We start from the raw sequence: 15904 nt of genomic DNA on the forward strand, positions 1-15904 counted from the left end.
TTGTGAATTCCTGCGTGTACAGAGAGGCAAATACCTTCCTCACTCGCTCTTTTTTTACTGCAATATAACTCTATTGCTCTATTATTTAGAGTTCAGTCTGCTGTAACGATGCTTGAACTGAAAAAAGGAACAATGCCTTTTGCACCATGATATTCAAATATTAATTTAGGAAGGAGGGGACTGCAAGCATAGCTGGCTTCTCTTGAACTGCCAATTTCGTGTAGCTGACAACGTGAATTGTCCTGCATAAAATCTGTTCATTATTCCATCCATTCAGGATCGCGCTGGGGTTTAAGGCAGACTAATGGCTGTCACATGAAGCTACTGCTCGTCAGTCTTCAGTGAACTCAAGCAAAAAACAAGGGAACTGGCCAAGGACAACATAGTGAGTCAAAGAATATTCATATTGAGGGGAAGCAGCTTCAAAAGAAGCTTCTTGTATTGAATCTGGCAGTGATACAAGTTACTTGAAAACACTACATTTTAGTGCTGGAAAGTTATTGTGTTTTTTTGAGGTTGGGATGGATTCAAAATTACGTTCTATTTTATTGCTTGCTTAGGTACCAAACTTCGTACCACTGCCATGTTATAACGTCAAATATGCTGGACTAAAAACTGGTACGGCGCCCACTTTCTTTTTGTGCTATGTTTATAGTATGAATTGAGGAAGCATAGAAGCAACGTAGGTAAAATTCTAGAGAAGAAACTATGTTCAGAGAGCCCCCCAAAGAATCAGATATTTTCTCTGTCTACTCTGCTCAGGGGAGCACATTTTCCTTAACCACTAACCTATAAAGCCCATAAAATAGAGCAATCTGCAGAACAAAAAAGACACTGGATTGTCCTCTCAGGTGGGAGGAGAAATTTTCTTGGTGCTTGATTGATACAGAAAAAAAGAAGTGGTGAAAAAACAGTGTGACTCATCAACCCATTCAGTGGGGAAAGAAAAAGTCAGTCCTGTGAAGGGGCAGAAGATGAAGGAGATAGTTACAAAATACTCTATCCAAGAGTGGATTTCTCTTTGTCTTAGCACCCAAGAAAACACAGCTCTCAGATACCATGGGAGTCCTCTGACTTGAAGTCCACGGCTGCATAGACTTTGGAAACAAATCTACATTAGGCTTTAGGATCTGGCTTTTCCTTAGGAAGCATTCCCTAAAGGGTGGTAATCTTGGTTTGCTTTTCCCCAGAAGCAGACTCTGACACAAGAGTTCAAATGCAAGTGCTAGTTTATCTGGAAAGTGAAGAAAACTGAGAGGGAGGTGGATGGGGGAGGCAGGAAAAGGAAGGTAGTCTATATAGATGCATTATCAAGCCACCTACAATCGTGAGCCAGTGGAGCTCAGTTCTGCCAGGGCAACTCTAGGAGCTGGTGGAAAACACTCACCTCAGAGTTATCCATCCCATGGATGAGAGAGCTGGGCTGTTGGTCAACTCAACTCACTCAGTCCCGGGCTGAGGGCTGCTCCCAGAGTCCTTAAGCAGGTGGCAAAGGGGAGGCAAAATAAAGTCCTTAAGCCAAGAAATGCGGGTGCTGACAGATGGAAGTCAAGCCAACATACACAGAAGTGAAAGGTGAGGGAACATGGTGTGGCAGTGACTGGATCAGCTTCAAGCGGTAGAAAATGAAACCGAGAACACAGGCTCTCTGGGTGCAGGGACCTTGTTTGCTGTTGTTTCCCCAATGCTGTCATATTTTTAGGCATTCAGTAAACACTGTGTGCACCGAATATGTTAGTGAACGCATGAAATAGCTTTAAATTCTGGCTCCATCGTTTATGAAGAATCTCTTTTTTCATATGTAAAATCAAATCTCATTCTACAAAATAATAAATAACCTAACATAGGATCTGAGCCACAGCAGGAACTGAGTAAATATAAATATTGTTACTACGTATCCGTTTCCTTCTACCTTGCAGTCCTGCCCGCTTTATTTTGCCTTCTTTTATGAAGAGAAAAGGTGACTGCAATACTTCCGAGGGCCTAGGTTCAGAATTTGCCCTACACCTGGGCACACTGGAAGGGTCCACCCCACAGTGTCGTCATAAAGGTCAAATTCATCGGCTTACATGTGTATGGAAAGCTGTGATGGCAATTCTCTCAAGACACTGCCAGCAACTTTATTTAGTTGTAAATGTTGAGTCAAGAGCACCAGTGGGCAACCGTGAAAGCCATCCTGAAGAACAAGACTAATTCTTTTATTTTCTTGCCGCTTATACTTAGGTCAATGGCTGCCTTGTTTTCGATCTTCTGCTCAAAGGTGAAAATTTGAAAAACAACCACCCGCCCCCCAAAAAAATCAAAGAATACGAGGAAAACGTCACGTATTTTCTGCAAACTCATTCCTCAAAATTTACTCACTCTCCTATTCCTTTAATATCTTATCTCAACACCCAATATGTGTATTTATTTCTGGAACCCAGCCAGATCCTGCGTCTGAATTCCAGCAGCTCACTTCCAAGTTTCCCTGAGGACAAGGCCTAAAAAATGTGAGCTTCTCAGCTATTCAAGATGATAAAACACACAAGATGATAAAAGCTTAAATTATGCCTATACAACTTCCTCCATTAAAAGTTACAACTTTTCAAAACAAAGGAGTAAGACGATGAGTTCTAGAAGTTTAATATTTCTTCCTACCTTCCAGCAAATGTGTGGTCTAGGATATAATTTGATACTCAAAGTGTGAGACACTTTAGTCCAACCAACCTGAGGAATGCTTGTTCCATTTAAATTGCCTGTGTTTTAATTTCAATTTCATGTCATAGTTCTTTTTCATTTTCAGATCTTTAGAACTCTAGGATCTGTCTAAACTGTTTCCAGGAGCCAAGAATGGGTTAGGGAGGAGGCAAGTTGAGCTAGGACCCTACTAGGCAGCAATGGCTTTGAGCAATTGTGTGTGGAGGTCCCAGGATTATGCCAAGTAAACATACTGTTAGGAGAGCCAGAAAGTCTGCCTTTCAGGAAGTGTGGGTACTAATGGGACTAATGGGAGCAGGCAGGTTAGCCATGGAGAGAGTCAGCTAAGTAGTAGACTCAGCCGGAAGAGCAGTGGAGATTATGGAGTGATGTACAAATACACAGTCGTTTATTTATGTTATAAGGTAAGCCAGAGCTAGAAAGGGACAAACAAAATAAAGGTTGGTACAATGGACACTCCTCCGTGAAACACTGTTGTGGTGCTGATCTCTTCACCATGTTGGAATGCACGAACTTGAAGTACCCCGGAAAATCAGTCTCTATCAGTATGAACCTCAAGCCTGATCCCCTGTACTAACTGCATCCAGCCCCTGTTAGCTTTAGACTGCTTAATATTTATTTAGTCAGTCAGTGTTTCTTCTTGGGTAACTGGCCTGATTTGAGAGTTAAGGTTTTATTTCTCGTGGCCTATCCAGGTGATGGGATGTATCCAATCCAAGAGATAAACCCTCGGGTTTAGGCTGGTGGGGAGTAGGAGTTTAAGTCAACTGAGAAGACAGGACATGATAGAGAAACAAAGGTACTGTTGATGACTATATGTTAAGATGAAACTCAACAAAATCCCAGTTGAAAAACAACAATCAGGGGCGCCTGGGTGGCGCAGTCGGTTAAGCGTCCGACTTCGGCCAGGTCACGATCTCGCGGTCCATGAGTTCGAGCCCCGCGTCAGGCTCTGGGCTGATGGCTCAGAGCCTGGAGCCTGTTTCCGGTTCTGTGTCTCCCTCTCTCTCTGCCCCTCCCCCGTTCATGCTCTGTCTCTCTCTGTCCCAAAAATAAATAAACGTTGAAAAAAAAAAAAAGAAAAAGAAAAACAACAATCAGAGGGGTGCCTGGGCGGCTCAGTAGGTTAAGCGTCCGACTTCGACTCAGTTGTCTCACAGTTCATGGGTTCAAGCCCCATGTCGGGCTCCGTGCTGACAGCTCAGAGCCTGGAGCCTGCTTCACATTCTGTGTCTCCCTGTCTCTCTGCCCCTCCCCCACTAGCATTCTGTCTGTCTGTCTGTCTCTCTCTGTCTCTCTCAAAAATAAATAAACATTTAAAAAAATTTTAAGACAAACAGCAATCAGAGAGGAGAACTGAGACCAAGACTAGAACCTTGCAGAAGTGAAAGGCAGGAAGCAGGGTGTGGGAAGATGTGGGAGTCCAATTTAATTCCTGAGGTTGACATGTCAGGTATGTTCCTCATGTCATAGTACAAGCTATCTTCAAGATGCCTGGCTTTTTCCCACAGTTCATACATCCCACTCTTTCTACCAGTTTATCGTGACTTGGGATGAATAGATGGAAGCATTCTTTGGAACGCCAAAATGACAATGGAGCTTTTACTTTCAAAGGTATTTTTCGGGCTTACAGTTTAAACAGTCTTAGATTAGCACCTAATTTTATGATCTTAATTAAGCCAGCCTCCAGTTTATCTATAAAATGGAAGTAATAACAGAACCTCTACCTCACAGAGTTTTGTGAAACTTATGTGAGATAGCATGCCTATTATAGAGCAGGAAGGACCTCAGCAAAGTTAGTCATTACTATGGCAAAAGCAATCCCAGTAGACCTTGTTGCCTTGAAGTGATAAATAACCCAAGAGGTGAACAGTTACGAGACAGATAACCTTCTCTCAACTAATCAAAAGAAGAATATTTACCATTTATTTGTATATCACTCCATAAATTATAATAAATTTTGATAGTTGTCTTTTGGAAGGCCCTACCCTGTTGTAGACCCAAGAAGTGCCTTAGAAATTCATAGGAGGGAGAAAAGAGAAGGTGACTTTAAGAACCAGCACTAAAAATCTCCCAGAGTTTAAATACACACCATTAGTCTGGCTCACCATAAGTACAGAAAGACTCGTGATGTGATGTATCCTCACATCTGTACTGAAACCCAGTCCAGCATCCTTCCCACAACCTATAGGATCTGTTATGATCTGACCCCTGACTTTCCATTTTCATATCATACCTCTCTCTCTCTTGCTTACTTCTATAGACTGATTATGTGCCCCCCACCCTGTATGGGGCTAGGGGGGCACATAATTTTAAATATTGGTTGTTTTACGATCGTGTTACAATTGTTGCAAAAGTGTCTTAGAATGTCTCGAGCATTCGTGGGGTGCCGGGTGGCTCAGTCGGTTAAGCGATTGACTTCGGCTCAGGTCATGATCTCACAGTCTGTGGGTTCAAGCCCTGCATCGGGCTCTGTGCTGACAGCTCAGAGCCTGGAGCCTGCTTCTGATCCTGTGTTTCCCTCTCTCTTTGCCTCTCCCCCGCTCTCACTTGGTCTCACTCTGTCTCTCAAAAATAAATAAATGTAAAAAAAAAAGATTAGAATATCTCGAGCATTGCATTCGTCTAATTTCCCCAGTGAGACTGCAGGTCCTCTGGCGGCCTGCCTGTATGCAGCTGAGAGCACTCTGAGAGGAACATTGACAGGTATCAGGCTCCAGGCAACATTCAATTCATATGTTGAAACCTATTCCCCCAAGGTGATAATATTAGGAGTTTTCGAACTTTGGAGGTGATTAAGTCATGAGAGTGGAGCCTTCATGAGTGAGAGTCTTGACCTTATAAGAGACTGCAGAAAGCTCCCTCACCCTTCTGCCATCTAAGGACACAGTGAGAAGACAGGCATCCATGGACCCTCGCAAGATACCAAATCTTCAGGCACCTTGATCTTGGACTTTTCAGTCTCCCAAACTGTGAGAAATAAATTTCTGTTGTTTTTCAAGCCCTCTGACTATGGTACTCTGTTACAGCAGTCTGAACAGAGTAAGACACTTACTACAATCCAGTAACACTGACTTTATTTTTGTTTTGAACATTCCAAGACTCTCCTGCCTAGCCGCACTTATAAAGCTCTTTGCATGTCTGATTTCATGTTTCCCATCTATCAGATCTTAGCTCAGATGTGATCTTATCAGAAAACTCTTCTCTGGTCATCTATTTAAAGTGAGCCCTGCTTCTCATACCTCTACCCCACAAACACTACCATTCTGGGACCCATCATATTGTTTGTTTTTTAATGACACTTACCAACCAATCTATTGCCACTCTCTTTCTACTGGAATATAAGCTCCATGAGAGCCAAGAATTATCTGTTCAGTGTTTCAGTGAGAGATAGCAAGTGCTGCTGTGATACAGAAATCAGTCAGATGTCATCATTGTTGTGTGGGTTGCTAACTTCTGTTTGATACCTACTATTCTCCCACCAGTCCATATCATCGTATCGTAACTAAACTCTGGATTGTGTTTTGTCTTTTCCAAACACTGTGTTGTTTTTTTTTAACCTAATCCATTGGGTACTTATAACAACTCCACTAGTTAGGATATTTCACTTTTAAAGATGAGGAAACTGAGGCCCAAGAAAGCTAAGTTACTCCCATGGTCACATAGCCAATGGAGACTATGGTAGAAATGAAACAGACATTTTTACTCCAAGCCCTACATAGTCTGTAATGTGTCTTGTGCTACACTGGACAGCCTTGCCTAAAATGGGGGGCGAAAAAGATAACTAAATCATAACCCCAAATCAATACAAACATACCAAAGAGCATTTAAAAATAAAGACTTTAGATAAATCTCATAAATCTCTAAGATAAAATGCAGTTCAAAATGGAGAAGGATATAATGAATAGATGTGTGGATGGCTGAGGAATGAAAAAATGCAGTTGACGTAAGAGCAAATTCAGGCTCAGATGCCCAGGACAGAGTGTTCTGCACATCAGTCTGCCAAGTTAGACAAGCCTCCTCTGAAGGCAGGAAAGAATTGTCCCTTCCATTCAGTGGATCAAGATACACAAGTTATCTTTTGTGGGGAAAGTCATTAGAAGATTGGGGGGAAACAGTTCTTTGGGCAGAGAAACTTGGCCTCGCTTCATTTCATTGAGAAGGGGCTGGGATGTCAGAGCATGAGAGATGGATGGACCAGGGAGAACACCAACTCTGCAGTTCTTTGGATCAAGATGTTCACTGCTTGGAAGTACATCAAAGGGAGAGATGTGGAAAAATCGGTCTACGGGTTAGTTAATACCCAGACTATTCTTTGGGGTTTTGTTTTTTTCAAAGATGAATAGAAAGTCTCTCATTATGTGTCTCCAGTCACATTGTGGGTTCATTAAAATGAGACAAATATTTCTTAAGTTGTGTTCCCTGCATAGAAAGCAATGCCTTGAGAACCTATTAGCTTTTAAAGAAAGCAGAATTCTTGCTAATATCCATTTGGCATACCCCCTCAGCGTGCTACTTGAATAAAGGTTATTTCCAGCAACATTGATGGGATCACAAGCATAGTTTGTGACAAAAAAGGACATAACACTTTAAGCAATTCCTAAATTAGGTAATTTCTAAAAAATTCAATAAAACCATGAATTTCTTTTTTCCAATCTAATTCAACTCAACTAACATTTGCCAGACATTAAGTATAGGCATCATTAAATGAAGACTCAAGCTCAACGTACTTGCCTTATTTTTCAAGAGGTTTTTCTAGGACCTTGTTTGCACATCTTTCTAACAAAGATTTTTAAAGAAGATCCTCTTTAATATTCATTTATCTTCCTCTTCATCCATTAATATATTTTCATTTTCATCATTGATATGCATAATTTGAGCACTGTGGATAACAGAAAGAAAAGAAAGAAGGAAGAGAAGAGGAAGGGAGGAAGAGAAGGAGGGGGAAACATCCTTAGCTTCTAGAAGTTAATAGTCTAACAGGAGCTAGGATTCATTGGAAAGTACAAATGGCACAACCAGAAACCACATATTCCCTCACTAGCGAGCTTTATACACACACACACGCACACACACACAGGTTTTTTTTGCTAAGGCAGTAACCATCTTGGCAAATAAATGAACTTTGCTGAGTCTCAGTTTTCTATGTAATGAGGAAGTTGGATTAAATGATTGCTTAGATTCTTTGTAGCTCTAAGATCCTATAAATCATTTCACATTCATTAAACATTTGTCGTATGTGAAATGGGAAATATTTTGCTAGAAAAACAGGATACACAGCATGAGTAAACCTCATTTGGCTTTAAAGAGATTATAATATATTGGCAAGAAGCCAAATGCAAACAACTACCTGTATCTGAAGATAATGTGAATAGAGGTGTTGGAAAGATGAGAGGAAGGAGGAATTCGTACAAATGCAGGACAGGGGTGGATTTGAGGGAACAAACAAATTGTTTAAGGACAGCAGAGAGAAGAGGCTGCCCTAGCAGAAAGGCAAAGGATCTTAAAGGCAAAAGCAAGAACAGTAAGGAAAGAAACTCAGAAAGAACTGGCTGTGTTAAAAGGTTGATAGCAAGCTGACCTAGCTCGGTACTTGGAAAGAAATCAAAGGGATGACTTTGGGGTGAACTAAATCAACCAGCCCAAGGACTTGGGGGACTGCCTAGACATCTACTTCAAATTGAACTCAGGGGCCATGGCTGAAAAACTAGTAAAACTGTTTTAGTGGGAAGAGATGGGCCAAGAGATAGTATGGTTGATGCTGGTGTGTTGAAACTGAGGGGCACTAAGGAAGCCAGAAGGTTGGAAAATACTGAATCTAGATAGATTGATAGAGAAAATCCAGAAATGAGGAAATCTCAACATGATCATCCAATTTAATTATGTTTCAAATGAGTAATTTCCTAACCATGGACTATTGGTATTTCCAAGTTTCCTCGCAGTGCAGTAAAGCAGTTCATTCACTTTAAAATGGCAGGTTGATTGGGATGCTTTGGATAATTCTCTCCAGAGGAGGAATAGTAAAGAGGGCTTAGGGATTAGATCAAATCTCTAAGGCTAGAAGAACACAGTGAGAGACTCCATTTAAAAATCTGAGTAGTGTTAGCCAACAGGAAGCTTGGGGAACCATGTTCAAGGATGTCTCTGACTTCACATAAAAAACATGCCCACCTACAGAGAAAGAATGGGAAGTTGGGAATACGATAGTGTCCATGAGCTGAGCCTTGGTAGACAAGGCCTAGAGGAAGGCCGTGTTTTAGATTGCGAGCAAGAAGATGATGGTGTTATAAGCAGAAGGGGTTTCAGAGAAGGTGAGGGTGTAGAAGATGGAACCACAGGATTTTTTAAAGTTTATTTATTTATTTTGAGAGAGAGAGCGGGAGGGGGGGGGAGCATGAGTGGGGTAGGGGCACAGAAGAGGGAGGAAGAGAATCCCAAGCAGGCTTCGTGCTGCCTGTGCAGAGCCCAACACGGGGCTCAATCCCATGAACTGGGAGATCATGACATGAGCCAAAACCAAGAGTCAGATGCTTAACCGACTGAGCCACCCAAGCGTCCTGGAACCACAGGATTTATACACAAAGAGAGTCCAGCTAAAGCAAATTCATTGCCCAGGGGAGCAGGAATCAGGAATATATGTTCTGAATGTTGGTAACATAAGAGACATAAGAGGCCTGGAACAACGTCTTATTCAGAAGGCCATGTTTGAAGAGCACTAAAAGGTGCCTCTCTAGGTGAAGACACCACAAAGATACTTGCCAAGAACTCTTAAGCGGCCCCTCCTTCTATAGGTGTAGAACTGCTTTAAAAGCGTTGCTTAAGCAGCAGTCACCTATTTTATGGTACTTACAGGCTAAGGTTTTTTGGGGGGAAAAAACTGTTTTCCTCTAACAAATTTTATTTTTAAATGTTTGTTTGTTTGTTTGTTTGTTTGTTTTGAGAGGGGGGGACACAAGTGAACCAGGGGCAGAGAGAGAAAGAGAATTCCCGGAGGGGGAGAGGGGGAGAAGGGGAGAGGGAGAGAGAGAGAAGTGGGACTCACCCGAAGCAGGGGCTCGAGCTCACCCGATGTGGGACTTGAACTCACAAACCGTGAGATCATGACCTGAGCAGAAGTCAGATGCTTAAGGACTTAGCCACCCCGGTGCCCACCTCTAATAAATTTTAAACCATACATAACAAAAGATGAATCCCATATTTTACCCAAATAATGGCTCCAGAATCTAGACAGAGCCAAATACTTGGTAGGCAATGGTGACTAAATGGCCCAATGTTCAGTGCATTAGATTCTGGGGAACCAGAACGCCTGGATTCAAATTCCAATTCTATGACTGACTAGCTGTGAGAGCTGCAGAAAGTGACTCAAATACCATGTCTCGGTTTGTCGTGTATAAATTTGCATAATCTATTACCTTCCTCATGGTGCTGTCGAAATTAAATGAGTTCATATGTGTGGATGTCTTGGCATAGAGCCTGGCATGTAGTAAGCACTCAGCAAGTGTCATCAGTTGTTGTTGTTGCTGTTTATTGTTGTTACGCTTGTTATTTGATTTCTGAGCCCTCGAGCAAGTGCACCCCACCGCAGGTGGGACTGCTGTTTTCAGCCACAATGCAGAGTGAGTCATAATAAAATCATGCTGCCAACTTCCTGATCTATTGAATTACTTGAGCTTCCACATACAATCACTACTAAAAGAAAGTTGCCCTTTCTTTTTGAAGTTCACAGATTACCGAGGCTCTTTCCTCAACCCCGCCTTTCCTTTTCAAGGACAGCAAATCTCAAAGAAAAAGATTTGAAAATGATTTCTTTTATCGCCACCCTTTTATATTTCCTTTTCCCCATTCATTCGCCTGTCTCATTTGTACCTAAAGAAAAATAATTCTTCATTCACTGTATTGTTATCCATACCTGGCAGCTTATAATTGCTTTTGTATAAGTGTACGTGCCTTTTGCATGTATGATTCGAGGTGTACGATCCTTTCCCTTCCCCTATCATGGGCGTCACCTGACCTTGAGGGAATAGTGGACATCTGGATGCCAATGTACGAGCTGGTGTGCGTTTTTTTTACCATTCTAGAAAGAAGATATGGGATATGCACGATCAGCCACTAAATTTCACTTTAGTCTCAACTCTGGTACAGTCTTAACTTATATGGACTTTCATCAATGCTCAAATGCTCACATTACAGGCAAAATAAAACCCTCTTCCTGCAAAGACATCCACGTTCCAATCCCTGGAAACTGTGAATACATTAGATTATATGGCTAAGGGGAATGAAGTTTGCAGATGGAATGAAGGTTGTTACTCAGCTGACCTTAGGGAGATTATCTTAGTGGGCCCAATGTACTCTCAAGGGCCTTTCAAATTGGAAGAGGGGCACCTGGATGGCTCAGTTGGCTAAGTATTCGATTCTTAATATCAGCTCAAGTCTTGATCTCAGGGTGGTGAGTTCAAGTCCCACACTGGGCTCCATGTTGTACACAGAACCTACTTATAGAAAACAATAAAACAAAACATAAAATAACATAGGAAAAGGGAGGCAGAAGTTAGAGATCAGAGTAACGCAATGTGGGAGGGACTTAGCCTGCTATTATGGGCTTTGCAAATGGAGGAAGGGGACTGGGCACCAGGGAATGTGGGCGGCCTCCAGAAGCTAAAAAGGGCAAGGAAATAGATTCTCTGCTAGAGCCCTGGTCCCACAGTCTTATTAATACCCAGTGCTAGATCTGTGTTAGAGACCTGTGCTAACTTCTGACCTATAGAACTATAAGATGGTATCTCTGTGTTGGTTTAAGCCGCTAAGATTGTGGTAGTTTTTACAGCAGCAATGGGAAACCAATACATGCTCCATCTTGGAGATCTGGCAGGCATCCTCATTTCATGGAACTCTACCTCCCCGCCTCCCCCTGCCTACTGCTCTGATTCATCTTTGCTTATAATGCCGTAGCAGTTACTGAGCACATTCTCTGTGCCAGGTACTCTGGCAGATCCTGGAAATGCAAGATGAATAAGACATAGCCCACATCCTTTCATTTACTCAACAAATATTTGTGTACCCGGGCTACCCACATTAGATGTGGCAGGAATGAAAACAGTCCCTGCCCTAAAGAAGCTCTCACACTTCTGAGAAGACAATCAACCTAACTAAAAAAATTGTGATTTCATATGCTATGTGCATGTTCTAAGAGTATAGAAGAGAGACCACCTAACTCAGCTTGATGAAATCAAGAACACTTCAGAGAGAGGAAGAAATGGAGCTTGAATGAATCAGTTTGCCAAAGAGACAAGAGCTTCGAAGAAATGTGACACTTGAAATGTGGCTAGTGCAGATGAGGAACAGAATTTTAAATTTTATTTCATTTTACTTTTAATTGAAACGGAAGTAGCTGTATGTGGCTGTGGCTACCATACTGGACAGAGCATTTTGCCCCAGATTATACCCTTGAAAGGAAAGAGATTACCCTCTCCGTCTCCTTTTGCCACTTCTTTTTTATTTAAAAAAATTTTTTTTAAGTTTATTTATTTTTGAGAGAGAGAAAGATACAGAGCACAAGTGGGAGAGGGGCAGAGAGAAAGGGAGACACGGAATCTGAAGCAGCTTCCAGGCTTTGAGTTGTTAGCACAGGGCCCAATGCTCAAACCCATGAACCATGAGATCATGACCTGATCTGAAGTCGGACACTTAACCGACTGAGCCACCCAGGCGCCCGTCTTTTTTCCACTTCTTAATGACTGGAAAGCAGATGTTGTGGCAAGTCACCTGGGACCCTGCAGATAGGACATCACTTCAAGGATGGAAGTAAGAGAAGTAGGAGGAACTTGGGTCTGTGACATCATGCAACCATCTTTCAGTTTGGCTTATGCTCAGATTGTTAGGTGAGAGCAACAGAAGCTCCTATGTCATTTAAGCTATTGTTATTTTGGATCTTTGCACAGCAGCCAAATCTGTATCCTGGTACCAATGTCCCTAGAATAATAAAAAGCAATAGCCATGGTCTTTGCTGAGTTTTTGAGCTCCTTTGTGTACCCCGCACTATGCTAATTGCTCTAGATGGTCTCTGGGAGCCTGGCTGGCTCAGTTGGTAGAGCCCACGACTCTTGATCTCAGGGTTGTGGGTTTGAGACCCACATTGGGTGTAGAGATTACTTGAAAATAAAATCATAAAGGAATAAATAGTCTCATCTAATCTCCATACATTCCAAGAAGGGAGATAATAGTACACCCCCATTCTGCAGATTAAATGGAGCCTCAGAGGAGTGGCTCGTTAGTGGTAGCATTAGGTTGTCCTACAGCAAACTGTATTCCAGTGTATGGATACATAATATCTCATCACATGAGGCAAGGGAAATTGGGTATACAACCAGAATTCTAAATGCAGCGTATGTACATTTCTGGCAGACATTCTCAGCTGTCTACCTAGCACCCATTTCCTCCTTCCTCTTGAAAAGAGAACCCCAACTTATTCAAATAGTGGACAGAGATTCCTCGACATCAGGAAAGGGAGGTTCTTATTAAAGAGCCCAGGAAAGAAATCCTCACTGGTCTAAACCAGTCATGATAATCTCAGGCCCCTCGGCCAGTAATTGATCTGAGCACAGGTCCGTGGCACAGTTCTGGTCAATGAGATGTAAGTTAATGGAGGGTGTCCCTTTGCAAACAACAAGCCAAAACCCTGCCCAGAATAAAGATGCAACACTGGAGGTGTGGCATCCATCATGTAACCATGAGGACAAAAGCCAAGATGATGGCAGAGTTGGAGAGATAACTGAAGTCCATGTAGACATGATTGAGCTGTGGCTCCTAGCGAGGACAGCCTACTTTCAGACTTCTTGCAATATGGGAAAAACACACCCCAATTTACTACTTAGGCCACTGTAAATCAGGTGTCAGTTACTTAGAGCTGGATGCCCCCTAACTGATACACATATGCATACATATCTTTTGTTTTCTTAGAAAAGATAAAGAAAAGTCACAAACCTTAAGATGGTATCCTGCACAGTCTTGACTGCTGGAAACCTGGATCCCATCGGCTCATTCACAGTAAGAATCATTTCTGTCTCGCTCAAAACACATGCTTTTGGGTATATGAAAACTAACCTTAAATGGATAGCAAAGTTCAGGCGAAATGCCTATTGATCCCTTTCCCACCCTCAACCTAAAAACTTTTCCCCTCAATTGTAAACGTTTCTAAGTAATGCATAATGTGTGAAAAGCGTTTAGGTTCTATTGTTTTAGACTGTTAATATTCTGAAATATTAAAAGAAACTTCTGTTCTCTCTCGATCTATGTAGCTGATGAGAAAAGCAGACATACTAAGCCTAACACATAAAAAGGATTAATTCAGTGGGAATACCTGATCGTACCAAAGATAAATAAAGAAGTGAGGCATGTCATAGATGACTAAGATTTAAAAACTGGTTTAAATAAATACATAGATAAATAAAAGAGGCAGAAATGGTGTTTTGTGTTTGATCTATACTGAAAGTTGATTTAATTCTCCTGAGTGTGCAAAAAGGAATAAATAATATTTATGTAATCAGTTATTCCAGAATTATAAACAAATTCTAAAGTATTCTGGAATGCTAGATATGTTCATGTGACGGAGAAAGAGCAGATATTTTTCTAGCCATAGGCTAAATAAAGCACACATTCATAAACATATATCATGCCACCACCTTCACCACGTTGTTAATCTTTAATCTGATTTATAACTGAAAAGATCATGTGGTAGCTGCTTTTACACTATTTCATTCACAAAAAGAGATTATCCATTGAGCAAGCACATTTTTCCCCCAGGATTTCGCAGACTAAATGAGCTAGACACATTTTTTTCTTTCAAACACCAAGCCAATGAGATATATTTCCAGTTATAATCTGAAAGGTAGGAAACAGCAAAGTAAGCAACATTCAGGCAATCCTCTGCACGATGGTGGCATTTCTGACAGACCTGACAGAAGTTTTAAGGTTGAAAAAGTCATATGAATAAAGACAATATTGTAATATTGTAATACTGTAATATTACATTGTAATATTCTTTTTGTAAAAAGAAACATACCTTAGAGATGATTAATGGTTCTCCGTGCTCCAGGCCACCTTTCAAAGTAAAGCCCCAGGGAGCTCCTCCCTGCAGGAACGCTTCCAGATAAATGTACCTGCCCTTGGGGGTCCTGTTGGGGTTCAGTACGGCAGTAGTCTTATCCAGGTTCTCTGTGGCCTTCATCATGCCCAACACATGATCCCTGGAGTTAAATTTTAAATGCCTGAAGCAGATTCAGAGTAGTGCTTCTATTCACAACACCTCATCCCATCCTTCATGATACTCGCCGGCCAAAATAAAGAGGTTTTGAGAAACAAATTCTTTGAGATGTAAAATGTTCTTCTGAACTTAAGTCCAAGATGCTGAACCAGGAGGACTTTTCACTCCAACATTTCTGAATGTAAATTCTCCTCCTGGGATCCCGGGATCTCACTGAAGCCCCCCAGTGCTCTATATCTCCCCACTCTGTTCAAAAAAAACAAAAAACAAAAAACAAAAAACTTCTTTCTGTGTTACTCCCAAGACGGCTTTAATTTCGCATGCACACACCCCAAAACTTTTTCTGTACGTTTTCCAGAGAAAATTCAAAATCAAATTCTCCAGAGAGAATTGCAAAAACTCAAACAAATACCTAATTTTTGATTGATTATCAACCCTTTCTTCCTCTCCGAGTGAAATTTACCATTACAATAGCCTCCCCTCTCCCCCTAGAAGTAGCTTTAAAAGAAAGAAAGCACTTACTATGCTTCTGCTGGCTTGAGAATTTTCTAACTTGTCCCCAAGAGACAGAGCTGTGCTAAAACTTTTTGCTTATGTTTTTCAGCTATAAGATCATGGTTTGCTTCTTGCAAAAAAAAAAAAAAAAAAAAAAAAAAAAAGTTTTTACAGGATGGACGGAAAAATGAAAAAAGCATGGCAAGTTAATCCCCAGTGGAAAAAAATATCCAGGAGGCGGCTGAGTTCTTTTCTTTGGTATTTTCAATGATGATCAGCCACTGCTGCTGCCACAGCAGCCACTTGCCTCCTCTGCGTGAAAGAGCAAGGAAGTGAGAGGAAAGTGGATTAAGGCAAATAGAGCCACTGCAACCTTTCTGCACAGTGAGCCCTGCCATGCAGAATTCGGTTCAGCACAAAAACTTGACCAATCCAAACAGTCGCACAGCTGAT

At 41.5% G+C, this 15904-nt stretch overlaps 1 protein-coding gene across 2 annotated transcripts in view; it reads right to left on the reverse strand.

The window, feature by feature from the left end:
- Positions 1-15393, reverse strand: part of SHROOM3 (shroom family member 3) — a 320350-nt gene extending 304957 nt beyond the window's left edge. Inside the window, exon 1 of one of the 2 annotated variants that reach the window (XM_045473673.1) lies at positions 14756-15393. In XM_045473673.1, the coding sequence (XP_045329629.1) occupies positions 14756-14923 (168 nt within the window). In that variant the 5' untranslated portion in view covers positions 14924-15393. The remainder of the gene's footprint in view (positions 1-14755) is intronic. The other variant, XM_045473672.1, reaches the window with a different exon arrangement.
- Positions 15394-15904: the final 511 nt, after the last annotated feature.

The sequence above is a fragment of the Leopardus geoffroyi genome, chromosome B1, assembly GCF_018350155.1.
Source record: "Leopardus geoffroyi isolate Oge1 chromosome B1, O.geoffroyi_Oge1_pat1.0, whole genome shotgun sequence".
Taxonomy (NCBI): Eukaryota; Metazoa; Chordata; class Mammalia; order Carnivora; family Felidae; genus Leopardus; species Leopardus geoffroyi.